We start from the raw sequence: 26,175 nt of genomic DNA, 5'->3' as shown, positions 1-26,175 counted from the left end.
TTCAGGATCAAGACCTCTGGCAAAGCCTCTTGGTTTGTCAGCACCATCTCTTTTTTTCTTTGATTTGCTATCGTCAGATTCACTGTCAGATAAAGATTTTCTTTTTGTACCATCTTTTTCTTTACCAGCTCTTTGAGAATTAAGAAATGCTTCAGGGAGACTCGCCGTGACACGGGCCTAAGCCACCGCGACTCGGGCGTCTGGACAGCTCGGACCCTCGGGCCAGGCAGGTGCCGCCCCTCAGAGGGTGGGCCAGGGCCAAGGCGCCCACCCGCGCGGCCCCCACCGTGGGCCGGAGCCGAGTCGCCGCCCCGCCTGCTGGGGGACGGCTGGTCAGAGCTGTGGGAGCCGGGGGACCCCACGCTGGCTGCGTGCAGGAGAGGAGGGAGGAGAAACTTTGCCCTTTATTGTTTTTAGCCGTTAAGTGCAAGGAACTCTGTGTTGGAAGGAAAAATGTCCTTCTTCAATTTCCGTAAGATCTTCAAGTTGGGGAGCGAGAAGAAGAAGAGGCAGTACGAACATGTGAAGAGGGACCTGCTCCCCGAGGAGTTTAGGGAGATTATAGGAGAACTGGATGACGGAGCCTTTGGGAAAGTGTACAAGGCCCAGAATAACGAGACCAGCGTTTTAGCTGCTGCAAAGGTGATTGACACCAAATCTGAAGAACTTGAAGACTACATGGTTGAAATTGATATATTAGCATCTTGTGATCACCCAAATATAGTCAAGCTTCTAGATGCCTTCTATTATGAGAATAATCTTTGGATCCTTATTGAATTTTGTGCAGGTGGAGAAGTAGATGCTGTGATGCTTGAACTTGAGAGACCATTAACTGAGTCCCAAATACAAGTAGTTTGCAAACAGACTTTAGAGGCATTGAACTACTTACATGATAATAAAATCATCCACAGAGATCTAAAGGCTGGCAACATTCTTTTTACTTTAGATGGAGATATTAAATTGGCAGATTTTGGAGTATCAGCTAAAAACACGAGGACAATTCAAAGAAGAGATTCCTTTATTGGCACACCATACTGGATGGCTCCTGAAGTAGTCATGTGTGAAACATCTAAGGACAGACCCTATGACTACAAAGCTGATGTTTGGTCCCTGGGTATTACTTTAATAGAAATGGCTGAGATAGAACCACCTCATGATGAATTAAATCCAATGGGAGTGCTGCTAAAAATAGCAAAATCTGAGCCCCCTACTGAGCACAGCCATCAAAATGGTTTTCAAATTTTAAGGACTTTCTAAAGAAATGCTTGGAAAAGAATGTGGATGCTAGGTGGAATACATCTCAGCTACTGCAGCATCCCTTTGTTACTGTTGGTTCCAATAAACCAATCTGAGAATTGATTGCAGAGGCAAAGGCTGAAGTAACAGAAGTTGAAGATGGTAAAGAGGAAGATGATGATGAGGAAGCAGAAAATTCTCTGCCAATACCTTCAGATAAGCATGCCTCCTCTGATCTTAGTATTGCCACCTCTGAAGAAGACAAACTTTCACAAAATGCGTGTATTTTGGAATCTGTCTCAGAAAAGACAGAATGTAATACTTCTGAAGATAAATTCAACAACAAATTTCTTATTGAAAAACCTACCACTGATGAACCTGAAAAGGCTATGGATAGAATTAATGAACTTGTTGACGATGCTCATTTAGAAGCTATGGCTGAACTCCATAATAGAACAACAGTAATCAAAGAGAATGGGAGAGAGAAGAGACCTGAGTCTGAAAATCTACCTGATACAAGAAACCAAGAAACTGTGAACACTAATTCAGTCAGTGAAGGAAAAGAGAATAATGCAGTGATAACTTTAGAAACAAACATTGAAGATAATCTAAAATCTGAGGAAGAAAGGGATCAGGAAGAGAAACAGACATTTGAAAATAGGCTTATAAAATCTGAAGAAATTAAAGATACTGTTATTCAAACAATAGATTCAGTTACTCAAGAGACTGCAGAAAAAGAGGAAGATATTCAAGCAATTGATAGTGAAGTTGGCCTTAAAAAGGAAGACAGCCAAGAGAAATTAGGAAAAGATGACAAAACTCAAAAAGATGTCATCAACGATACAAGTAATGTGGTAGAAATAAACGAGGGAGTAGATGTTCAGAAGGTTGTTGAAAACAGTGCTGAGGATACTCAGAGTAATGATGGGGAAGAAGTGATTGAAGTAGACCAGAAATTAATAAGGAAGCCTGAAGAGGATCTTGAGGCTGGTGGTACTAAGGAAGTTTCTATTAAAGAAATAGTTGAAACTAATGAGATAGATCAAAAATCTGTAGAAGGTAAAAATAAGGAACAATTAATAAACAGTCAGAGAACATATTGGAGACCAGTGAAGAACTAGGGACAAATGAGGTTGAAGAAATTACTGAATGAAGTAGCACAGAAAAAACAGGTTGGAAATGTAGTGATTGATGCTGACCAAAAGACTTTAGGAGGTGAAACTCAGGATGTTCATAAAGCCACTACTCAGATAGATACAGAGGAAAAAGAAATGCCATGTGAAGTGCCAATTAAAACAGAACCTCAGGTTACTGCAGTTTCACAGCCCAGTAAACCTCAGCCTGTTCTAATACCCAGTATTAATATCAACTCTAGAGATGCAGAAAATAAAGGAGAAATCAGTGCTTTGTCAAAAAATGAAACCATGCTGCTTCCAGAATCTGAGAGTCAAAAGGAACATGATGCTGATTCAGGCACTGGTTCTACTGCTGATAACAGCAGCATTGACTTGAATTTATCCGTCTCTAGCTTCCTCAGTAAAACTAAAGACAGTGGATCAATATCTTTACAAGAAACAAGAAGACAAAAGAAAACATTGAAGAAAACATGCAAATTTATGGTTGATGGTGTAGAAGTGAGTGTAACAACGTCAAAGACAGTTACAGATAGTGATTCCAAAAGTGAAGAATTGAGGTTTCTTAGATGTCAGGAACTTCGGGAATTAAGATTTCTTCAAAAAGAAGAGCAACGAGCCCAACAACAGCTTAATAGTAAACTGTAGCAACAACGAGAACAAATTTTCCGGCGCTTTGAGCAGGAAATGATGAGTAAAAAGCGGCATATGACCAGGAAATCGAGAAACTAGAAAACCAGCAGAAACAGACTATTGAACGTCTGGAACAAGAACACACAAATCGCTTGCAGGATGAAGCCAAACGCATCAAAGGAGAGCAAGAGAAAGAGCTGTCCAAATTTCAGAACATACTAAAGAACCGAAAGAAGGAGGTTATAAATGAAGTGGAGAAGGCACCCAAAGAGCTGAGAAAAGAGCTCATGGAATGCAGGAAAGAGGAACTTGCAGAAAGCCAGCATGCTCAAGAACAAGAGTTTGTTCAGAAGCAACAATAAGAATTAGATGGCTCTCTGAAAAAGATCATCCAACAACAGAAGGCAGAGTTGGCCAATATTGAGAGCAAGTGCCTGAATAACAAGCAACAGCTCATGAGAGCTCGAGAAGCTGCAATTTGGGAGCTTGAAGAACGACACTTACAAGAAAAACACCAACTGCTCAAACAGCAACTTAAAGATCAATATTTCATACAAAGACATCAGCTACTTAAGCGCCATGAGAAGGAAACAGAACAAATGGAGCATTACAGTCAATGACTTATTTGAGGAACTGAAAAACAGGCAGACTCAAGAAAGAACAATATTACCCAAGATTCAACACAGTGAAGCTAAGACTCGAATGGCCATGTTTAAGAAAAGTTTGAGAATTAACTCAACAGCTACACCAGATCAGGACTGTGACAAAATTAAACAGTTTGCTGCACAAGAAGAAAAGAGGCAGAAAAACGAGAGAATGGCTCAGCATCAGAAACATGAAAATCAAATGCGGGATCTTCAGTTGCAGTGTGAAGCCAATGTCTGAGAACTGCCTCAGCTGCAGAATGAAAAATGCCACCTGTTGGTTGAGCATGAGACACAGAAACTAAAGGAGTTAGATGAGGAACACAGCCAAAAATTAAAGAAGTGGAGAGAGAAATTGAGACCTAGGAAAAAGACACTGGAAGAAGAGTTTGCCAGGAAACTCCAGGAACAGGAAGTGTTCTTTAAAAGGACTGGGGAGTCTGAATGCCTTAACCCATCAACACAGAGCCGTATTTCTAAATTCTATCCTATTTCTAGCTTGCATTCCACTGGATCATAACATGGGAAGCATTCTGTGCTTGAGTTGGCTTTTTAAATATGTCATTCTATTCTCTTCATCTTCTGCCACTGTCTATATCAAATAGCTCATGAAGACAATCACCTGCCTCACCTTCTAGGTGTTTTTTTGTTTTTAGTTTTGGGCTTTTTTTTTTTTAAAGCAAAGATGAAGGGAAAACAAACTAAGACAAATGCTGGGCCATGCTGGCAAAGTAGCATCTTGCAGTAATTCCTTAAGGTGATTTTGTATATTAATCTTAAAAATTGTATTCTTTAGACACTGTTACCTGAAAAATTATTAAGAGAAATAATGTTTAAAGTTATTAAAAAAAAACTGTTATGTCACTAAGTATTTTTTTTTTTTTTTTTTTTTTTTTTTTTTTTTTTTTTTTGAGACAGAGTCTCACTTTCTTGCCCGGGCTAGAGTGAGTGCCGTGGCATCAGCCTAGCTCACAGCAACCTCAGACTCCTGGGCTTAAGCGATCCTACTGCCTCAGCCTCCCGAGTAGCTGGGACTACAGGCATGAGCCACCATGCCCGGCTAATTTTTTTTTTTTGTATATATATTTTTAGTTGGCCAGATAATTTCTTTCTATTTTTAGTAGAGACGGGGTCTCACTCTTGCTCAGGCTGGTCTCGAACTCCTGACCTCGAGCGATCCACCCGCCTCGGCCTCCCAGAGCTAGGATTACAGGCGTGAGCCACTGCGCCCGGCCTACTAAGTATTAATAAATGTCTTTTTACCTGTCCTAACTTCTCAGTGATGCCTAAATTCTATAGCTGAAGTTCTGCTGTAGAGGATTGAAATGATTTTCTTTTGGTGAATCAGCTCATAAAAAAGCTATGAGTTGCTCAAAATGTTCTATTGATTCAGTGAATAAATATATTTTATCTTTAAATAGGAACAAACTCTTTTAAAAGAGAGAAATTATTTCAGTAATTTGTTGAAAGTAACCTATTTAGGCATGAGCTAATAATTGAGGGTGCTAGTTTTATTAAGATAGTGCCTAAAACACTAAATTTTAATCAAGTCTAAGATAGGATTTTCTTTTTGATCAACAGAGACATAACATCCTTAGCATTAAACATTATTGTGTTAAAAATCTTGCTCCTGTTACCATTTGATGGAAATTTTCATCCTAAAATATATGTTGTACAGAATTTGGAAGACAAAAAAAAAAAATAAAAGTAGCTTTTAGATGTGCAAACTGGAAACGTAAAACACCAAACTAAAAGTAAGATAGATTTAGCCATCTCAGTTTATTTTCTAAAATAATACATGAGTTAAATGACTTCCCTCCATCTTAGTGAATTCTGTTCATTCAAAACTCTATGAGAAGCTTGCAGGCTCTGAGTTATATTTATAAATATATTTTCTGAAATTAATTTTAAAAAGCATTTGTTCAGAATACTTTTTTTAAAGGATTTAAATATTTAGGCAAATGTCAGGAATGACTTTTCATTGTTTTGAAATGAGGCAACTTACATTTTGGTGTTATTTTGTTTCATATTTAAATTATTTACTTTGAATGGGAAAAGCCTGAAACCTTTATCATGTGGTTGCTGATATGTGTAATTATTAATGAAATGTTCATTCTCAGTCCCTTTTGAGGCTTAGAATTTCAACCATGTGTCAGGTCAAACAGTATTATGAACTGGACTTTGGTGTGTGAGACAGCACACTTGTAAATGATGCTTGTTGCCTGCCATTTACAACCTATTCTCTCTTAAGAGTGCTAGGTACTAAATTGTAGAAGTTTGTTTTTAGTTGTATTACTTTTGAGGCTGGTAAAAAATTTAAATGCAACTTTGTGGGAACACTGACTTATACTAAGAAAATGTAAATGTCTGTAGCACTTTCTTGCAGTTAATTTGAAAACTTTAGATGCTGAACCTTATTTTGTCAGTGGTTTAGATGATTTAAAAATGTATGTGTGATTTTAATTTTGTAATTGTTTTGACAAGCATAATTTACTTGGACAACTTTGTAGGTAGCCTTAACTTCTGGCCAAGTTTGTTTTTTATATAAATATATATACATATATCATCACTTATCACATGTATGTGTTACTATATACAAAACTCTTTGAATGCTTTATTCTCAAATGCTGGGTTGAAAAATGTTTTTAAAGCCTCTTGAAATATATACCTTTATAAAGTAATATTCAGGATGATGGAAATTATTTATATTGTTATGATAAAAATGACAGTGTATTTAATGATTTATTTGAAGAGGGAGTGGGAGGAAGGTTCTCACAACCACTTTCTCCTTTGAAATTTTCAGTTTATTAACTTCTTAAAAATGAATACTTTAGGCAGTAGGTATTTTTTCAGTATCATTGAAATGATACCCTGAGTGGTAAAGTTTGTGGCACCTAATTAATTTGGTCTGAATATTTGATGCTTTCCCTTTCAGTTTGACATTCAGAGTATTGACACAAGGAGAGAGGCTCAGAGTGGCATGGTTGATGCTCTGGGCAAAGTTATTAGCAACTCGCATCTCCCGTAAAACTGCCTTTTGGATTCAGTGTGTGTGCTTGAGTTCTCTTTCAAACATGACCATATTCATATGGGTGCAAGACTATACAATGATACCTATATAGAGGTGAAGCATTCATTTTCATACTTAAAGTTACATAAATCTTTTCAAAAAGTGTTTTGTTATAGAATATAGTGTTTGTACCCATACTGGCCCACCTCTTCTTAGGCCCTATATTCAAATAGATAATAGTGATCATTCTTTCTTGCATGAAGTGTAGGTAGGGAGTGGATGAGGGGCACAGACTTTGAAATCTAAGAGTACAGTCAAATTTCTTCCTGATTTGGTTGATTTGTTGCTGTGGCAGAATGTGCCATGAAATGCATAAAAGAACTTCTCCATATGTGCACCCTAATCAGTCCCCTCTCCTCCTTTTCCTGAGTGCTGTGAGCACACCAGAGCTCCACACTTCTGTAGGTCCAGCTCCTAGAGCTTGGGGCACCAGGCTGCCTTTCCTAGTCCTGCCAACTATAAGGTATGAATTGCTGAATTAGCTGCTATTTTATGTGGAGTCACATTAAGCTTTTTCTTACCCTTCTCTATGGGGAAGCTATAGGGTGGGTAAGGAGGAAGTTTAGAGTGCTTTTACTTTCCTGAAAATGTTAGAACTTTCCTGTTACAGGACACAGCAAATTGTAATTAAATATAAACCAGAACCAGAGCTACCTCTAAGTAGTATTTCCTCAAGCACAAAGCTCTCAGGCCTATGGGACCCACTTTAACAGAGAGCCTCTGATGTCTTGAGCACCAGTGAGTTTCAGAAGTGACTATTTTTTGTACTCTTCTAGTTTCTTCGTATACACACTTTTTCCCATTCCACACTGTGCTTAAATGACAGACTTCTGAGAAGCCAAATTCTGTCAAAGTATTAGCTAGAGATGTTGATTAAAGGCAAACCTAGACTGAAGTGGAAGAAGAGTGTTCCAGTTCTAACAGTCTTTTGATTAAGTAAATAAATTCTTTTCTGGGAAATGACTTTTTTATAGGAAATGGGATGATATTTTAAATGCTTTTCTTAAGTTGAAGGCACAACAGTTAATGCCTCTATTGTTGCTATTCTGTGGCTGATGTGCTTTTGATAAAGCTTCAAAATTTCTGCTACTAAGCCTAGGATAGAGTGTTTTACCAGTTTTAAATGTTGGCTGCAGCTTTTTGTTGATCCTTCTCTGATTTGCAGTGTAATGAGTTCATAAGCTAAATTTTCAGAAAGAATTTTGTTTCAAATTATGCCTCTTGTCTATCTGAGAGCAACATGTCTTTTCAATCATGAGATTGACACACAAAAAATAAAGTTATTTCTTAATCTAAAAAAAAAAAAAAAGAAATGCTTCAATTAACTCTGGACAATCCAAATTTTCTTCAGGTTCCCAAGTGTTGTCAGCATCTGTAAATCCCTTCCACTTCAGGAAATACTCCACTTTCCCATTTACTACACGTTGATCCAATACTTTTTCCACCACAAATTCTTCAGGCTCTGCCTCTTCAACCTTTTTACTCTTCCCATTCTGTTTCTTTCCCATTTTTTGCAATACAGTTTTATTGGAGGCCATTTTTTTTTTTTTTTTTTTTTTGAGACAGAGTCTCACTCTGTTGCCCGGGCTAGAGTGAGTGCCGTGGCGTCAGCCTCGCTCACAGCAACCTCAGACTCCTGGGCTTAAGTGATCCTCCTGCCTCAGCCTCCCGAGTAGCTGGGACTACAGGCATGGCCACCATGCCCGGCTAATTTTTTCTATATATATTTTTAGTTGGCCAGATAATTTCTTTCTATTTTTAGTAGAGACGGGGTCTCGCTCTTGCTCAGGCTGGTCTCGAACTCCTGACCTCGAGCGATCCTCCCGCCTCGGCCTCCCAGAGTGCCGGGATTACAGGCGTGAGCCCCCGTGCCCGGCCTGGAGCCGTTTGTTACTCAGACTTGAAGAGCTATTATTCACCGCCTCCGAGCGGCTCCGGGTCGCGGTCTACGGCGACTCTCAGAAACATCTTTGCATAGACGAGCTCAGCTGGGTGGGGACGCGCTGGTCCTCATTCTGCAGGCGAGGTGAGTGGCTGGCCGAGGCTCCAGTGACTCGTCAACCCTCCCTGGGAGCAGGCCCGACCGCGTGGTTCCTGGGTTCGTGTCCATCACCGACTTTTCCGCTCAAGCGCTGGCGTCTCAGACAAGGCGAAGCCACCGGGGACGGGGGTAGGGAGACCGGCTGTGAAAGCGTCTCCACCCGGCTGACTTGTGTGTCGGCAGTCTGCAGGGACACACGGTTTGGACAGCCGTGTGACAGCCTTCACACCAAAGAGGTCCAGCCTTCACTGAGTGTGCGCACGTTCTCATTCACCCCTGAGAAAACCCGTTAAATATGTTCTAAATCCCCATCTACAGACGTGGAAATGGCAGCTTTGCGTCTTCAGTAACCTGCCCAAGGTCACACCAGTGGGACGCTGTGGAGTCCCAGTTTAAGCCCGTTGTCTGGTGCGGGGTCTGTGTCCCTCCCACTGCCTCCCTCGAGTCCCCTCTCCTCCTGCCATGTGTGCCTGCTGTCTGCAGGGCCACATGCTGCTTATCTGGAACCAGGAGAAGAGCTGTTGTCTTCCCGGGGACCTGACAGTGGATGACGTCCCCCAGGACAAGGAAGTCCAGGTAGACAAGGGAGCGACATGGGTGGGAATAGAGGCAGTGGCCCCTGGCCCCTGGCGCTGAGGAGACTGGAGGAGCTGTGTCCGCAGGAGGCTGCTGGCCTCCTGCTGCAGGGCTGCCCCGCGCTGCTGCCTTCTGGGCCTGGCGATGGTCTAAACCTGCCACGGCCACTCTGGAGGGAGGCTGAGGCGGGAGGATCGCTTGCACCCAGGAGCTTGAGTCCAGCCTGGGCAACGTAGCGAGACCCCGTCTCTATGTACATCATGATCTTCCTGTCCCTGGTTGCAAACTCCTGGCAGGCGAGTGCTGCTCCTCTTTCTTTCTGAGCTCATTTCCGAACCCGCCTCTGCTCTCTCCGAATGAGAAAGAGGAGGACGCTTCTCCGTACCGACGTGCCCACACTGGAGCACACTTATCGACCCCCGGGGCCGCCCCTCGGTTGAGGGTGGAGGGAGAAGCTCCCCCGGAGACACAGGGGACTCTGCTCCAGACAGGCTTCCCTGCTCAGGAGACTGTTGACAGTGTTGACAACAGCACTGTTCCTGCCAGCCAGGACACACTTCCTGCCTCCCTCTGCTCGCTGTGTATTATGCACCTCCTGTATACCAGGGCCTGTTACAGGCCTTGAAGATACAAAGACAAATTTTAAAATGCTTCTGCCTGAAAGAGCCATGGCTTCTAGTAGATTCCCTGTCGTAGGCCTTAGCTACGGCTGTGTTGCATGGAGTAAAATGCGTTTTTCATAATCTGTGTTTTCTCAGGCCACAGCAAAGGAGGCTAAAAATAGGGCTACTCTGACAGCCGTGAAGAACATTTTTCTGGTCCTCATCTCCACCTGCTGTTGTTAGAACTTCAACCCCTGGGCGTCCTCCAGGGGGATCTCCTGTGGACTGTGGATGAACACCATTCTTTCTTTCTTTCTTTCTTTCTTTTTTTGAGGTCACAAAAAGAATTTTAATAGTAGCTAATAAGGACAATTACCTCTTAGTACTCATCAAAAACATGGCTTTCCCGCTCAGATTACAACCAGACAGAATTAACGTCTCACTGCGTCAGTTGTTCCTGCATGTTAATTATCAATACAGAGGAAAGTGAAACAGGGTACAATATATAAAAAATAACATATATGTGTACACGTATATACACAAAAACATATACACATATGTATACATAGTTCACATTTCCCAGTCAAGTGTTCAGAAAAACTAAAATAAAACAAACGCAAATATAACTTATTTGGTCTTGGAGAGGTATACATTCTACACATACATGCATGCATATATATATACATATATATATGTATATACCTTCATATATATATATATGTAATGCCTACACGCATGTTAGCACACTGGTATACACACGCAAGCATGTCTACTCGCTTGTCTATCACATGCTACACCAGCTCGATTTTTCAGATGGTCATTCAAGTTTCACCTTTGTTCTGGGCTGTCTCTACTTTGTTTTCTGTCAACTGCCAAGCCGTGTTCTATCAACACTTTACGCAGTGGGCCACGCCAACAGGAAGGCCGGGATCAATATGCAGGCTGCAGTCTGGGTGCTGTCGCCTGCCCAGCAGCGTGGCCCGGTGTGGGCAGGGAGTGCAGGACACGTCCTCCCTCACCCGTAGGGGGGCAGCCCAAACAGCTCGGGCCGGAAGTCCTGCAGGGAATCCAGCACCGGCGTGGACTTTGCCGTCAGGTCGCGGCTCAGGGGTCCGTCTGGAGCCGTGACCGCCTGCATCCCGGCTGCCAGGGCCGCCTGCAGCCCGTTGGGAGCATCTTCAAAGACAAGGCCCTGCTCCACGGGAGGAGGCGGGGACAACCTCTTGGCACAAGCCAGGAATATGTCGGGCTCCGGCTTCCCGCTCTTCACTCCCAGGTCGTCTCCCAAAACGAGGTGACGAAACAAACCAAAGAATTCCTTGTTCCTGCTTGTCTTCATCTCGAGTGACGCAGACCCGGAGCTGGCGGCGGCGGCAGAGGGTATGTTGTGTTTCCGCAGGTGGCGGACGAGTTTTCAGCCCCTGGCATGAGCGCGGCCGTGGGGACAGCTCCTTTAACGTCGCTTGGCTTTCGTCCCGCGGCTCCTCCTTGGACGCAGGGGGTCAAGACGTCTGTGACGATCTGCGCGGCCTCCGGCGCCTTCTTACCCCTGGCCAGGGACTGCACGTCCCAGGTGTGATTCCTCCCAGAGCGGCCACATGTTTCTCGAAACACCACTGAACACAGCCGTGCAGTACCCAGAAGAAGGCCGTGCGTGTCACAGAGGAGGCGGGTGACGGGGCGCAGCATGGTGCCGCCTTCTCGGTCTAAACACCGTCCTTTAGTCGCCGCCCGGAGCTGGCCTTCGCCGCCCCCGACCCCGGGGTCTTGTTCCGACCTGGGTTCATACAGGCGCAGGGCCCGAGAGGAGGAGGAATCAGGTGCCTGGTGGCACCTCCACTTGTCGCCAGCCACCTGGGCCAGCACCTGCCAGAAGGGGCCCGGGAGCGCCACGCTGGCCCTTCCTAGATTGGCTGTTTGACCCCAGAAGGCTCTGAGCCCTCCGAGAGTCGCGGGCCACCGGCAGTGCTGCTGAGGCGACATGGTGCAGGCAGCAGAGGCGACAAGAGTAGACGGGAAGGCAACTTCCAAACTGCAGTGGCACAGAGGAAGTTCTCCAAGGCGGGTCTGAAAGTCCCACATGAGTATTTGCTGCGTGTCGGGGATGCGCCGGACCCCACACGCCCCTGTGACGTCTCAGCTCCCAGCAGCGACACAAAGGCTCTCAGGAGCCCCGTGGTGACTCCAAAATGTAACACGCGAGCGGACACACCCCTGTTTAAAATCAGCATTTTTCTGAAGTTTTTTTTATTGGACTGAGGGCTCTTTTTTCTCACTTAAAACCTCTTCTTCCCATAGCACTGGGGCCTGGGGAACAAAACCTAGTGCCGGTGCCCCGGCCCTGGGTGACACGCAGGAGGGTGGCAGGTGGGGGGGTGCTCTTCACTTCTTCTGCCTCCCAGGGGGTCTGTAACCCTGGAACCCGGGACACCCCGGTCCCCTCTCCCCTGCTGGCTCGGGTGGCACATCCCACATCCAAAGCAGCGATAGCTGTGGACTGACGTGGGACACCTTTTCTACACGCTGTCAGCTGAGCCAGCTGGGTGGGGACACACGTTGGGGAAAGAATCGCGGTTGGGGAATCAGCAGACAGGGCCGGCACTGCCGACTATCGATCATCTGTGGGATTCTGGGGGATGCTGAAGTCCCCGCAAGCCTCAGTTTCCATCTGTGAAATGGGGACAACACACATTGGACAGGCTGTGCCAGGATGAAATGAGATAACGTGGGAGAAAACCCGAGACTTGTATCAACGTGCTGGAAGGATCCAGAAATTTCTAGCCTAACACACACCCTCAGCACAACACACACACCACACATCACACTCACCACACACTCATACACCACACATCAAACACACAGCAGAGCACACTCATCACACTCATACACCACACATTGCACACACCACACACCACACTCATCACACACATTCCACACGCCACACAGCACACTCATCACACGCATTCTCACACCACACACCACACTCATCACACACAAACATACACCACACATCACACACCACATACCACACTCATCACACACACCACAGATCACACTCATACACACTCATATACCACACAATATAGACACCACACACCACATGCATCACACACCACACTCATACACATGCATACACCACACATCACACACACCACACACCACACTCATCACACACTCATACACCTCACATTACACACACCACACACCACACTCATCATAGACAAATACACCACACATTACACACAGCACACACCAGTCATCACACACACTTATGCACCACACATCACACACACCACACTTAAGACTCATACACACTCATACACCACAGATTACACACACCACACACTACACTCATCACACACACCACACCTCACACTCATCACACACACTATATACCACACATTACACACACCACACAGCACACTCTTCACACACCCTCATACACAACACATTACACACACCCCACATCACACTCATACACATACACACACCCATACACCACACATTACACACACGACACACCACACTCATCACACACTCATACACCACACATCACACACCATAGTCATGACACACACTCATACACCACACATCACACACACCGCACACCACACTCATACACACACCACACGGGCTCTCGCTCATGCACATGCTCCGGCACATGCTCCGAGCCGTCCCTGTGTGTCACTTGCCAGCGCACCGTGAGTTGGGAGCATTTTTCAAAGTCCAAGACAGGCCTGGTGGCGGCACAGGGGCGGGCTGAGGGGCTGTCCCCCGCCCCCGTGGGAAGGTCCGTGGGCTCTGAAGCCCCCCCCACGGAGGGAACTCGGGTCACCGGCGTGTGCGTTGGAGCTGGTGGCCCTTGCCCCCGCCGGGCCTTGGTCGCGGACAAGAGCAGCTGAGTGAGGCGGCGGCGCCTGTGCCGACTCCCGGCCCTGCGCCCCCCACGCCGAGGCCTGCCACCTGGTCCCGTGCGGGGACAGGGACCTCCCGCTCCCCCAGGCTGGCAGCACCCAGCTGCCTATTCCTAGAGGATGGTCTTTCGTCTGGAAGATGCATCACTTGTGGAACGAGAGGCCGGTACGCTCTGTGTCACGGAGAAGCAGGGACAGAAAGCAAAGGCTGCTGTCGCCCCGCCCCCTTGTCTCTCTCAGCCGCGCTGCCAGCAGCCTGGGACACGCGATGATCCCAGCGTCACCGAGGCTGTCTCTTTCCTTAATGCCACACGTACGTTTCACACTTTTAAAAGAGAAGCCATGTCACTGTGATGGCCCCGGCGCCTCCCGTGCGAGCTCCCGTAAGGCTGTGCTCGGGCCGCAAACCCCTGCCGGGGACAGTGTCCCTCATGGTGACTCCCGGGAGGCCACGGAAGGCTCCGGTGCGAGTCCCCGCAGCACGGGGGTCCGACGCGGTTAGAAGCCAAAGTGCCCCCGGAGAGGACGTAGCACCGGAAACACCTGGTGACACGAGGCCGTGGGGCCGCTGGAGGCCGAGAGCGGGCCCAGCTGACACTCGGGGACGCGTCCCCGCTGCGTGAGATCGCGTCCGTGCCAGACTGCGGGACGCGCGTTGCGGGGACCGCGGGCTCCGTGCCGGGTTCATCCGCAGCTCCAGCAAAGCCCAGGGAAAGAGACGGGGGCAGAGGAAGGACTCGGGCCTCCTCCTGCCCGACTAACGACGCTGCAGCCGGAGCGGCTCCCGAGAGTCCGGCCGGAGCTCTGCGACCTCAGGAGGCCGGCAGGTACTCGCTGCTGGACAGACCCCTCTGCTGGTCTTATTGCAGACACACACGGTGCCTGCCCCCGCCGGCCAGCCCCCAGTGTGGCCCCGTCAGAAAACACAGGACAGTAAACCCAGACGGATGGTCTGTCGGGGAGCGACGCTGTCGTCCCTTTGGTCGTTCTCCTGCCAGCTGTGCCCTTCATTGAAACTGGGCACAGACTGAGTGGCCTCCGCCAGGCCGCCGGGCACAGGGACCGGAGGCTGCTGCTTTCCTTCCAGCCCTCCCCCTGCCCAAGGTGGGGCGGACAAAGGGAAACCCTGCTTGGTGTGGGCCGATCGGTCACCAGTTTCACACCAGCCTGGCGGGGCCCCGCCTGAAATTTCACAGTTAGCAGACGCGCTTCTGGTCATTCGTCAGGACCTCAGTGTGCTCTTGCAACGGACACCCCCAATTTCCAGATGCTCCGCTGTAGGGGAGTCACACGATGGCTGGGAGGCAGGAAAGGTGAGGCTGGTCCATCCGGGTTCAAGTGTGTTAACACGTGAAAAATGAAGAAGGCCAGGGGTTTAGACACCCAGCCAGGAGAAGAGCACTGACTGCAGCAAAAGGTGACTCCATGGGCTGAGTTATGTCCCCTAAAAATCACGTGTTGCCTTCCTAACCCCACAGGAATGTGAATGTATTTGGAGATAGTGTCTTTAAAGAGGTAATTAAGTTGAAATGAGGACATCAGGGTGGGCTAACCCAATCTGACTGGTGTCCCTATAAAAAGAGATTGGGACACAGACACACATAGAGAGACCAGGTGAGGATGCAGAGAGAAGACGGCGTCTGCAAGCCCAGGAGAGAGGCCCCAGAGGAACCCAACCCTGCTGGCACCTTGGTCTCACACTTCCAGCCTCCAGAGTCATGAGAAAATAAATGTTTGTTGTTTAAGGCCCCCAGTCTGTGGTACTTCGCCATGGCAGCCCCGGCAGACTAGCACAGAGACCCTAGTATTGCTCGAGGAACGTTGTCCTTTGTAGCGGGGGACGCGTCATGACTTACAGCAGGTGCTCACGCCTGGTGGCTCTTGGCATCCTCACCGCAGGCCTGAAGGGCAGGTCAGGAATTATTACAGGGCTTCAGCCCCTTATCCAAAACCACTGGGGACAAATGTACTTGGATTCCAGAATTCCTCAGATTTCGGGAAGATCATGCATGTATACACCATGCGTTACCTAACACACTGAGTGCGTCTGCCAGGGCACCCACAGTTAAACACACGGCCACTTCTGAAATGAAACAGAACCACATGTGTGTGGAGATATCTACAGATACGTATTTGCACTAAAAAGGATACATAAAGCATACATGTAACCTCATATTTGTTCAGGTCAGATTGTGCCACCAAATGAGTTAGTGTCAAGTGGATAAAGACTTGTTTGGGTTGGGGGATTTTGGAAATACACACAGGGTGTTACAGACTTGCCTAATTCTCCCACCCTCACCTTCCGAATTCAACTTTCAAAGAAGAAGAAACCAAGACTCAGGGGAAAAGCCCCTCATTAGGGATCACCTGGCTCACGGAAGCCCAGCTGGGCTCTTAACTTCTGCCTCCTAACTCCGAGGTCCGGTTCTTTCGATGTGAACCCAGAGGGCCTCCCTGCAGGGCTCGCCCACTGGCAGCTCCTTGCAAACGCCCCCTCCCACCTGCTCCGCCCTCCCCCTCCATCCTGGCTCTGCAGCCTTTCCGGCTCCACCCGGGCACTTGGCGGCCGTTCATAGACATCATCTTCCAGGCTCCCTTCCCTGACCTCTCAGAGTCTCATAGTTTCAGGACTGGAAATGACTTTGAAGATCATTTCTGGAAGAGTAGCCTGCTAACTTTTTTAAAGAATCAAATGTTTTATTTTTCCACTGTAATCACACATCTCAGATTATCAGACAGGTACAAGCAGAGCTGCTCCTGTGAGCCTGGGCTCCTCCTCCCCTAACCAGCCAGAGAGACCCGAGGGGCCTGGGCAGAGCTCTGCGGATCCTCGAAATACAGTCTGACACCCTCTGGTGTGGCAGGACGCTGTTATACTATGGGACAGAAAAAAATGAGATCCACCAGGGGACAAAGGCAGCCAAAGTTTACAAGATGCTCACTAGTTATTGCCAATCTCATTGCACAGAGTCACAAACTGAGGCCCCAAAAGGACTGGGAAAAACCAAGTGCAGACAGACTGCGGCCGGCAGCAGCACAGCAGTTAGCCTGCCTTGCAGACCTACGTTCCTGGCATTCCATGCCCCTTCATATGCTAAATGAAAGAGCAAGGTGTACTGTTTGGAAAGCTGCCCAAAGGTGTCCGGGGCTGATGAGACTTGTGCTCGGGAATTCTTAGCAGCAGTGGTTTGCGTAACATGAACCCCGAACTCCAATGCCTACCCTAGGCCGCAAATGTTCATAATAATTCGGTGACTTCTGAGTTAACTGAACGTAAAGAAACCCCAAAATATGTTATGTAAGAGAGATTTTTGTTTCTCTGCTCTAGAATCTGCCAAATGGAACTTGTTCAAACTTCCTGTATTAAAAAAAGAATCCCTTCTAGACTAAGATCCAAAATGCAGGAGTTCAATCCAAAAAGGATAAATTTTAAAAGGTCATGATCCTGGGAACTACTGGATTATAGTGAGAATTGAAGTTTTCATGGCATGAAAAAAAATCTAAGAATAGTATATATTTTGGAGACGTTTCACCAAAAAACTTTGACCATCTCTTTGAGTTTTCCAAAAGCGACCCCTATCTTTTCCTTTGCTGTCTGGATTCCATTATGAGGGTCACCTCTGTGTTTGAGGACAGCTCCAGGGACTTCAAAATTTGGTCAGCTACTGTCTGAAAGTGAGATAATGACTATAAAATTGTCCTTCCACATTCATCGCCCCTCGCTCTCGATGACAGAATCCCTGGGCATTAGCAGGGCTCCCGTCTGCTTGTGTAGACATGACATTTCTCAGCCTCCCTGACCATAGTGTGGCCATCGAGTGAAGCCTGGGAGAAGGATACAGGTAGAAGGGACCCTGGGCAAGTCCTGAGGCCCATTATTAGAAGGACGGCGCCTGCCCCTCAGTGACCCCTGCTTTATGTGACTGAGAACAGCCCCCCAGGCCTCTGCAAAGGAACTGGGTCCTGGATGACACCCTGCAGCAGCATGACCCAGCTCTGGGCCACACATTTTCAGGCCTCTGTGTTATAGCAACTCTGCCACTAACTGACATGAGAAATGACATGTGGGTGTGATGACTGCCAGCAACAGTGTCCAAGGCATTTTTCCAGAGAGACAGTTGGGCCTGTAATGGCCACACAGGGTCCCAGATGCCCAGTGGCGAGCCCTATACCCCTCTGTCCCTTGTTGACCTGGGAATGGGCCACCTCCTGCCTGGGGCTGATGGGCTGAGGCTGCAGGCATGAAGTCCCTGGCCTGACAGTCACAGGCCCACAGGTGTTGCTGGGCCGGGCTGCACCCAGACAGGAGGACAGGAGGGCCTGGGCAGTGCTGCAGACAGACCCGGCCTGTGCCTGGCATACTGGGGATGTCCAGTCAGGACTGGTTAAAACGTCCTTTTGCCGTAGCGCCCCCCCCTTGCTGTCAACAGGCACTGCCAGCTTGTCCCATCCAGACCCACACCTGCTTTCTGCCCCAGCCTGCCCCAACTTCCTCTGTGTTTCCATCTCAGTGAGTGGCACCTCCCCACTATTGCCGAGAGGGGTTCCTGGCATCTTGCCCTGCCAGCTCCCCCTCTCTGGGGGCATCGGAACCATCAGCACCTCCCCTGCGGCTGCCAATAAGGCTCCTGGTTGCCCTCCGTGCCTGCAGTGTGTTCTGCAAACACAGCAGGGCGAGCCTCTGTGAGTGTAGGTGACATCGCACAGCCTTCCTGCCTGCGCCCCCCCGGCTCCCCACTGCTCTGCAGCCAGACCCCAGCTGCCCGGCACAGCCCCGGGGCCCTGTGTCCCTCCCGGACTGCGGTCCTTCCTGCCCCGGGCGCCTGTGCTCCTGCAGCCTGCAGGGCTCACGTCTGTCCTCGACATTCTCATCGCTTCCTGACCCCCATGAGGGAGTGTCCCCCACCCTACCCCCGCCACCGCGTGCTTGCCTTTTTATTCTTCACGGCCATTACCATCCAATGCGGAAGTGATCATTGTTACGGTGTTAGTTGATCATCAGCCTCCCCGACAAGAATGAAAGCCCCTAGGTCTGCCCGGCTGGCACCAGTGGGCTCTTAACAAACACTTCTCGAAGGAATGAAGTGAGGTGAGTTGAGCTGGACAGGTTCTATCTTCCGAAGTCACCGCAGTAGAAATTCCCACCATTTAGAGACTAACAACTCCAGCCCAGTAGGCTGAGGCAGGTGACAGTGAACTTCAGCAGAGACCCGTGAGCTCCCCGTGCTCATGCGCCGGCCTCACCACGAGCTGAGTGACCCACTGAGGTCACCAAGCTCTCCCTCCCCTCCTGCCAGCCGAGCGTCCCTCCAGTGGGTGGCCGTGGGACTGCAAGGGACCTTTTTGAACAGAGAAAGGAAGAGGCAAGGTAAAGGACGAGGACTAGCCCAGCAATCGGACTGTTTTGTTTGTTTACCTCTGTTTTCCGGTGATTTTATAGTGACCATGTATTTCTTTTATTATGTTTTAAAAAGGAAAAATATGATCATTGTAAAGGAAATTATCATTCTGGTGGATTAATACCATCAGAAGATAGAGAAAGAGAGAGAGAGAGAGAAATAGTAATAACAATTTTCCTCTAAAATTTCCTAGAAATAGACTGGAACCACGTACAGTAATCCCTCCCCCAGTGTGGGGCTCAGCAGCCTATAACCTACAGCCCCCCGCCCGTTTGTATAAATAAAGTTTCATCAGAACACAGCCGTGATCCCCGATGCCTTCCGACTGTGCAGCGTTAGAGTTGAGTTGGGACAAGGACCGTGTGGCCTGCACAGCCGAACACAGCTACTCCCTGGCCTCTTCCAGACAAAGCTTCCGCCTCCTGCCTGGACAGAGCTCCCTGCGCTCCCCTTTCCCGGGCTCCTTCCGCAAGGCCAGCACAGGCAGCTGCGGCTGCTTCTGTGTCCTCCGCCCGCATCTGGTGTCTCTGTCTCTCGGCTGAAGATCAGAAACTAGATTCATCTTTATATTTCCACAGGGCCCGGCACAGTTTTGGCCTTGGAGCATGAGCATGTTGTGGAAATATTTCAGTTCTGCTTGAGTGAGGAAGCCGGAGTGGATCCAGTCTTCAGCAGCCCGTGTGGCTGCGCAGCCAGGGCTGCTCCCCCGGGCAGCCTCCCTTGCCGCCTCACAGCCTGGCGACAGCGGCGCCCTGTCTCTGACGGCTCTTGGCCACACTGGATGGCGTGAGGCTGCCCCTCCTCAGCACCGCCCGCCGGACTCCGGACGGGCACAGCAAGGCCTCTTCAGAGCCAGGAACAGGAAGCAGTAAATGCCCGACCGAGGACAAGCTGAGGGAGGGGTGGACAGTCTAGATTTGGTAAGTCTGAGGTGCAGAATTTCATTTTTCAAAAAAGGCCATTTTGTTCCTTCCACACAAAAGCTCCCGGACTCATGCTTATGAAGCATCGCTAAGCCAGCACCACGCTGGGCGTGACATGAAAAGTGTGCATCCGTCTGTGGTTTGCAGCCAACACCGGCGGCACAGGCGTCCTGGTCCCGCACAGCCAATCTGCCCGGTCCCGCGTCTACTATGAATCCGCGTTTTAGCGACCGTCGTCCTTGCGAGCTCGCGAGGGCGAACGGCAGGGAGCGGCTCCGCAGGCCCTTTGCTTTCAGAGGCCCCGGTGCTAGGCTGGCGCCACTTCTCAGGGAGGCTGTGATCGCAGCGACAGGCCCCATGACCCCTCCCCCGGGAAGGTGAGCTCTAGAAGGTCAGAGTGCGCGCGCGCGCATGGGGAGCCCTGTGGGGGCATGGCTGGGAGACCCCGAATTTTTTGAGAAGAGAAGAAAGGACTGAGGCTGCCTGTGAACTCCCCCCACTGTGCCGCCCACCCTGGAGAAACGGCCACTGGACTCACGACCGCTGTCCCGCCCGAGCTGGGTGGCAACGGGACGGAGCATCCCTTTTCCCAGTGAGAGGCGACCGGTTCACATTAAGATCGTTTCCTGGAGAGCTAATGGCCCTCTCAGGTTAAAGACTCAAGGCGAATGAACTCATCTGGTCACGACTCTGTGGGGGACACCTGGTGGGGGGGGGTCTCATCGCTGTAGCTTAATTAAAGACCCCCAGGCGCCGGGTCAGCTGGTGGCCCTGCAGGCTTGACTAATTGTAATATTTTTCTCATTAAATTTCTGGAAGGAGACAAGCTTGGTCCCGCACAATCCCTCAATCCCCCAAATAATCAGGCGGCGTGTGGCACACTCTCCACTCGGCCGGGTCCCGGGGAGCTGCCGCCCGGCGACAGCGGACGGCTGACTGTCGCGGGGACTCTCGGTTCTCGCCCCGCTGGACTGCGGGTGTTGCGGAGACGGCGGCACAGCGAGGGCGACCCGCTCCGCCCCTGGGGAGTCCTCCTTCTTCCCTGACTCGCGCGACAAGCAGGGACAGTGAGAGCCACACACCTCCCTCCGTGCTTCCGCCCTTCACGTCTGGAAGCCGCTTCCCCGCAGGTGCGGGCCGAGTCACGCCCGGCGGGTCCCGGGTCTGCGCTGTCACAGGGCGGCTCTGGAGCGGCCACGCGGGCCGCCCGGGCGGAGCCGCCGCACACAAGGACGCTGGCTCGGCCGGGCAGGTCCTCGCTTCCGCCTGGGGAGTGGCTGTCACGTCTGCACAGCCCCCTGGATGCTGGGCCTGTTAACCTGCACTCTCCTCACATTTGCCACCCGGCATGCCCATCGCTTGTCACACGCTGTGCGATGGCTTTAGAAACATTTCCTTTTAATTTTTACGGCAAACCCAATGAGGTAGACAGTTTTACTCCAGTTTTACAAACGGGAGAGCTATGGCTCCGAGGTGAAGCAGCACGCCCAAGTTCAACAGCTGCCCAGTGCAAGAGCTGAGTTTGCGGCTCTGTGACCCTCAAAGCCCTGCCATCCGCAGAGCAAAGTCAGAGCTCTCTGCATGTCCCTTGAGCTGCTGACCTGAGCTCCCCTGGGGGCACCAGCCGCCTGTACTTCCCCACTGTCGTGGGCTAAATTGTGTCCCCCTCCCCAAAATTTGTGTGTTGTAGCCCTAACTCTCAGTACCTCGGGATGTGATCTGTATTTGGAGACAGGGTCTTTGAGGAGGTGATGAAGTCAAAATGAGGCCTTGGTGATGGGCCCTAATCCGGTGTGCCTGGTGTCCCTATAAGAGGCGCTGAGGACACAGACACACACAGAGGGATGACAGCTGTAAGCCAAAGAGAGAGGCCTCAGATGAGACCAACCTGCAGGCACCTGGATCCCAGACTGCCGGCCTCCAGGACTGGGAGACAACGTGTCTCTGCGGGCGACTCGTCCAGTCTGCGGTTCTTTGCTGTGGCAGCCCAAGCGGCCCGAGACGCCTCTCCCCATGTGCTGCCCGGGCCTTTGCTCAGACCCCGGCCCCACGCCTGGGGTGCTCTGTCCACTGTCTCTGCTCGGTCGGCCTTTGCCAGTCTTTTGAGATTCACTTCATGAGTCGTTTCCTCTAAGAATCCTCTGGATTGGGCTAAGAATTCCTCTTCTGGTCACCTGTACCCCCTTCTGCGTGGCGCTATCTTAGCAGATAGCAAATCATGTTTAGTCGTGTATCTGTCTCTCTGATTGGAGAGCAGGGACCAACTTATACACCATTGTGCTCCCAGCAGCTGGCGCAGGCCCTGGCACGTGGTAGATGACAAATAGATGTTGGTGGCACCATACGCTGAGTGCTGAGTCCCCATCAGAGCACATGTTGGAACCTGTTTCCCATATTCTTTCTTTCCTAGGCTTGTGCACAGAAGCCTCTCCCACCCCCTGGCAGGATCCGTGGGGGCCACATTTCCTTCTTTCACTCCTCTCCGCTCAGCCTCAGAGTCACCTGTGCTCCCACGCCTCAGCAGAGCACGAGGGGCCTGAACCCAGCAGGGGAGCCTGGTTCCACTCTCACCTGGCCGGAGCTGTGAGCGTCTCTTTGTCTTGAGACTTCCAAAGTCCCCCTGGTCCCCTGGCCCCTCCTTGGTGCTCTTAAATCCTGGAGGCCAGTGAGATCTTACAGAGGCTGGGCTCACCTGTCCTCAGGGCCTGGAGTGGCAGGTGCGTTGACACAGGAGACAGGCCCTCCACTCCCCACCCCCTGCCTCCGCAGCGCAGCTCTGCTTCATGAGTGGAGCAGGTCACTCCAAGGTGAAGTCCTGGCTAAATCCGATCCTGTAAAACAGCAGATGAAGAAAAAGTGGCTTTGATTCGGATTGAACATGTATTACATCCAATGTATTTATTTTATTTTTTTTTTTTTGCAGCACTGGTAGCATTTTGCTATCTTGATAATTTTTTGCATATGCTAACCTTAAACTGAATTACATTTCCAGAGTCCACGTCAGCTAGTGTGTGCTTGTAGGCACGTGGGGGTGTGCTAAGCCCCCACCCCTTGATCAGTGTGGACGTCTCCCAGCCTGTGAGGGTAGTTTCTCTGAGCTGGCACTTCCTCCCCTTTAAAATGGGGATAATGTCTACACTGCAGGGCTGTTTTGAGAAGTGGAGATTTTGTGAGAGCTGTTCTAGTGATAGCTCTCCCTGACAACTACTGATACTAACAGTACTACTCTTTCTTCCCAACTTAATTTTCATAGCCTGGGGCAAACACCTACCTCTTTAGTATTCTCTTTACTATCTATTGCTGCTGTTGTTGTTTTTAACTAACTCCATGAGAAAGGGAGACAAGAGATGTCATGTTTGGGAATAAAACAAAAACAGCTTAAGGAAATCAGAAAGGAAGTAACTACGCCATTGCCTGTGTTATGCGTTGCCTGGAGGACAGCAAGCGTGTCTCGTGAGCGCCAACTACCCCCGCTGGGTCCTCGCACCGGCTGTCTTCCCACAGCACCTGACCTGGGAAAGGCAAGCCTTCACTGTGCCCTTCCTTGGTGCTCTCTCTCTTGCCTATAATGGGCATATGTCATTGCTGTTTGTTGCCTTGCTTGGAGCCACTGGCACAACACACCTTGTGCACGGTTTTTAATTTACCAATTTACCGAAACAGGAGGGCCTGTGAGGAGCTGCCTCCTGCTGGGGCCGCATACTCGAACAGAGACAGGTGCAAACCTCACTGCCCTGCCCTAAAGCACCCGACAATCCAGTCAATGAGGATAGTTAGTATGAACAGTGCTAGATGAGTGGCATGGAGACATTGAGTGCTCCGTGAGGACAAGGGAGCGATGGCCTGGTGGGGGCAGGGGAGAGAAGCCATCCCTGAGACAGGGAGTCCAGAGGGAGAGCAGGCAGGGCTAGGGGAGAGCTGGGTCACCCCGGGGGGTGCCTGCTGTCACCTTCTCCAGATGCACCGCCTACTTCTCCCCCGCAGCCCCCAGAGAAGGAGTGGCTTGCTCCCCTGGCCTTGGAGGCTGCCTTGCCTGGCTACCCCCTGCAGAGCGAGCAATGCCCCCTTTCCCAGGGTTGGGACAGCCTCAGGACACATTCAGAACCCACCTGATCCTGATCTCAGGGCAGATGGGCCCTCATCCCTAACAGGAACTCACGCAAGACCCCTGTCCACCAAGACAAAGGTGGACAGATGGTTTTAGCAGGCAGGATGGCTTGGGGGGTGGTTCTTCCTCAGCTACTTTTTAATGGTGACGGTGATAACAAAATCAATATAGTATGATTATTATATAACATCAGTGCATTTGAGCAGATCAAGTACATCCGAATCAATGCGCTCATTATACAACTTACAATATGCAGTCTGAGGGACAATGCACCACACAGTGTACAACACGAACCACTCCATGTACAGCTTGACACAGTCAGGCATCGGGCAATGATGGGGTTATGTTCTGAGAAGTGCTTTTTTTTAGGTGATTTCATTGCTGTGCAAACATTACAGAGTTACTTACACAAACCCAGATGGTGCAGCCTACTCCAAACCTAGGCTACATGGACAGCTGATTGCTCCCGGGCTGCAGAGCTGCACAGCATGTGACTGTACTGAACACTGTAGGCAACTGTAACACAATGGTAAGTATTTGTGCATCTAAACATATCTAAACTTAGAAAAGATATGGTGAAAATACAGCACTAAAGATGAAAAATGGACACTTGTGTAGGGCACTGACCATGAATGGAGCTCCCGAGACTAGAAATCGCTCTGGTTGAGCCAGTGAGTGAGTGTTGGGTGAATGGGAGGCCTAGGACGTTCCTAGTGTTTGTAAAGTCTGTAGACTTTATGGAAACACTGCACACTTAGGCTACACTAAATTTATAAAAAAAAATTTATTTTTTCAATAATATATTAACATTAGCTTACTGTAACATTTTTATTTTGTTTTAATTTTTTTAACTTTTGACTGTTTTGTAATAGTACTTAGTTTAAAACACACGTTGTACAGCTATACAAAAAGTTTCTTCCTTTACATCCTTATGCTATAAGCTTTTTTATTTTTAACTTTTTTTTTTTTTACTTTTTAAACTTTTTGTTTAAAAACTAAGACACAAACACACAGTAGGCCTACACAGGGTCAGGATCATCGATATCACTGCCGTCCACTCCACACCTCGTCCCTCCGGAAGGTCTTCAGGGCCGACAGCAGGCCTGGGGCTGCCGCCCTGTGACAGCAATGCCTTCTGGATGCTTCCTGGAGGACCTGCCCGGGGCTGTTTTACATTTACTTTTTTTATGTAAGTAAAATGAGCATACTCTAAAAAAAAATAAAAGGTTAATAAATATACAAACCAGTAACCTAGTTGTTTATTTTTATCAAGTGTCGCACACCGAGCGTATTGCATGCGCTTTGCTTTCATAGCCCTGGCAGTGTTGGACTAATGTGTCACGCTCCACCGCCACTGCGTCACTAGGCCACAGAAATCATTCATCTCCGTTTTGACCTTGGGGACCACTGTCATATGTGTGGTCTGCCTTGACAGAATGTTTTCACGCGGTGCGGGACTGTGTAGCTGGACACCAGCTGGAGGGCCGATGCGCAGTGCATGTTACGTACAATATAATGATCCGTGTGTGAATATTCACTCCTCCTACACGCAGCCCAAATAAGAAACACTCCACAAACGCCAAAGCCGAGGGCTGGAGAAGGCCAAGATGCGCCGTGGGTCACAGCGTGGAGCGACACAGCGTGGAGCGACACAGCGTGGAGCGACACAGCGTCACCCTCGGCTCGCAAACGCGCTCCCGCCACGGCGTCTTCCCGGCCGCCTCCAGCCTCTTCTCCGGGCTCAGCCCGACCTCCTCTGCCGAATGGCCCGGGCCACCCTTCGTCCCCTGCTCCGGCTGATCCAGGTTCCCCCCCCCCAGGCCCCCCAGCCGCAGCTCCCGGCTCGGGAGAAACCCCTGCCGCAGAGCTCAGAGCCGCACACGCGGCCGCCCGGTT

At 49.5% G+C, this 26,175-nt stretch overlaps 1 protein-coding gene, 1 long non-coding RNA gene and 1 pseudogene across 3 annotated transcripts; 2 read left to right on the top strand and 1 right to left on the bottom strand.

The window, feature by feature from the left end:
- Window positions 1–350: 350 nt before the first annotated feature.
- On the top strand, window positions 351–4,452 carry LOC123629964 (annotated as a pseudogene).
- A 6,498-nt stretch (window positions 4,453–10,950) lies between these two features.
- LOC123629947 (pseudouridine-5'-phosphatase-like) lies at window positions 10,951–12,368 on the bottom strand. The gene is given in 2 exon segments (XM_045539304.1): window positions 10,951–11,356; window positions 11,473–12,368. Coding segments are annotated over 2 exon segments (951 nt in total). The 5' UTR covers window positions 12,018–12,368.
- Window positions 12,369–20,019: 7,651 nt separating this feature from the next.
- Window positions 20,020–25,474, top strand: LOC123629957. 2 transcript variants are annotated; one of them, XR_006732447.1, is made up of 3 exons: window positions 20,020–20,168; window positions 24,678–24,808; window positions 25,280–25,474. It is a non-coding gene; the product is annotated as an uncharacterized LOC123629957 (long non-coding RNA). The 2 variants fall into 2 exon arrangements; XR_006732448.1 differs by having other exon boundaries at window positions 24,649–24,808.
- The last annotated feature ends 701 nt before the right edge of the window (window positions 25,475–26,175 follow it).

This window comes from Lemur catta, unplaced genomic scaffold, assembly GCF_020740605.2.
Source record: "Lemur catta isolate mLemCat1 unplaced genomic scaffold, mLemCat1.pri scaffold_65_ctg1, whole genome shotgun sequence".
In the NCBI taxonomy this organism is placed as follows: domain Eukaryota; kingdom Metazoa; phylum Chordata; class Mammalia; order Primates; family Lemuridae; genus Lemur; species Lemur catta.
This window is presented reverse-complemented; position numbering and strand designations above follow the sequence as displayed.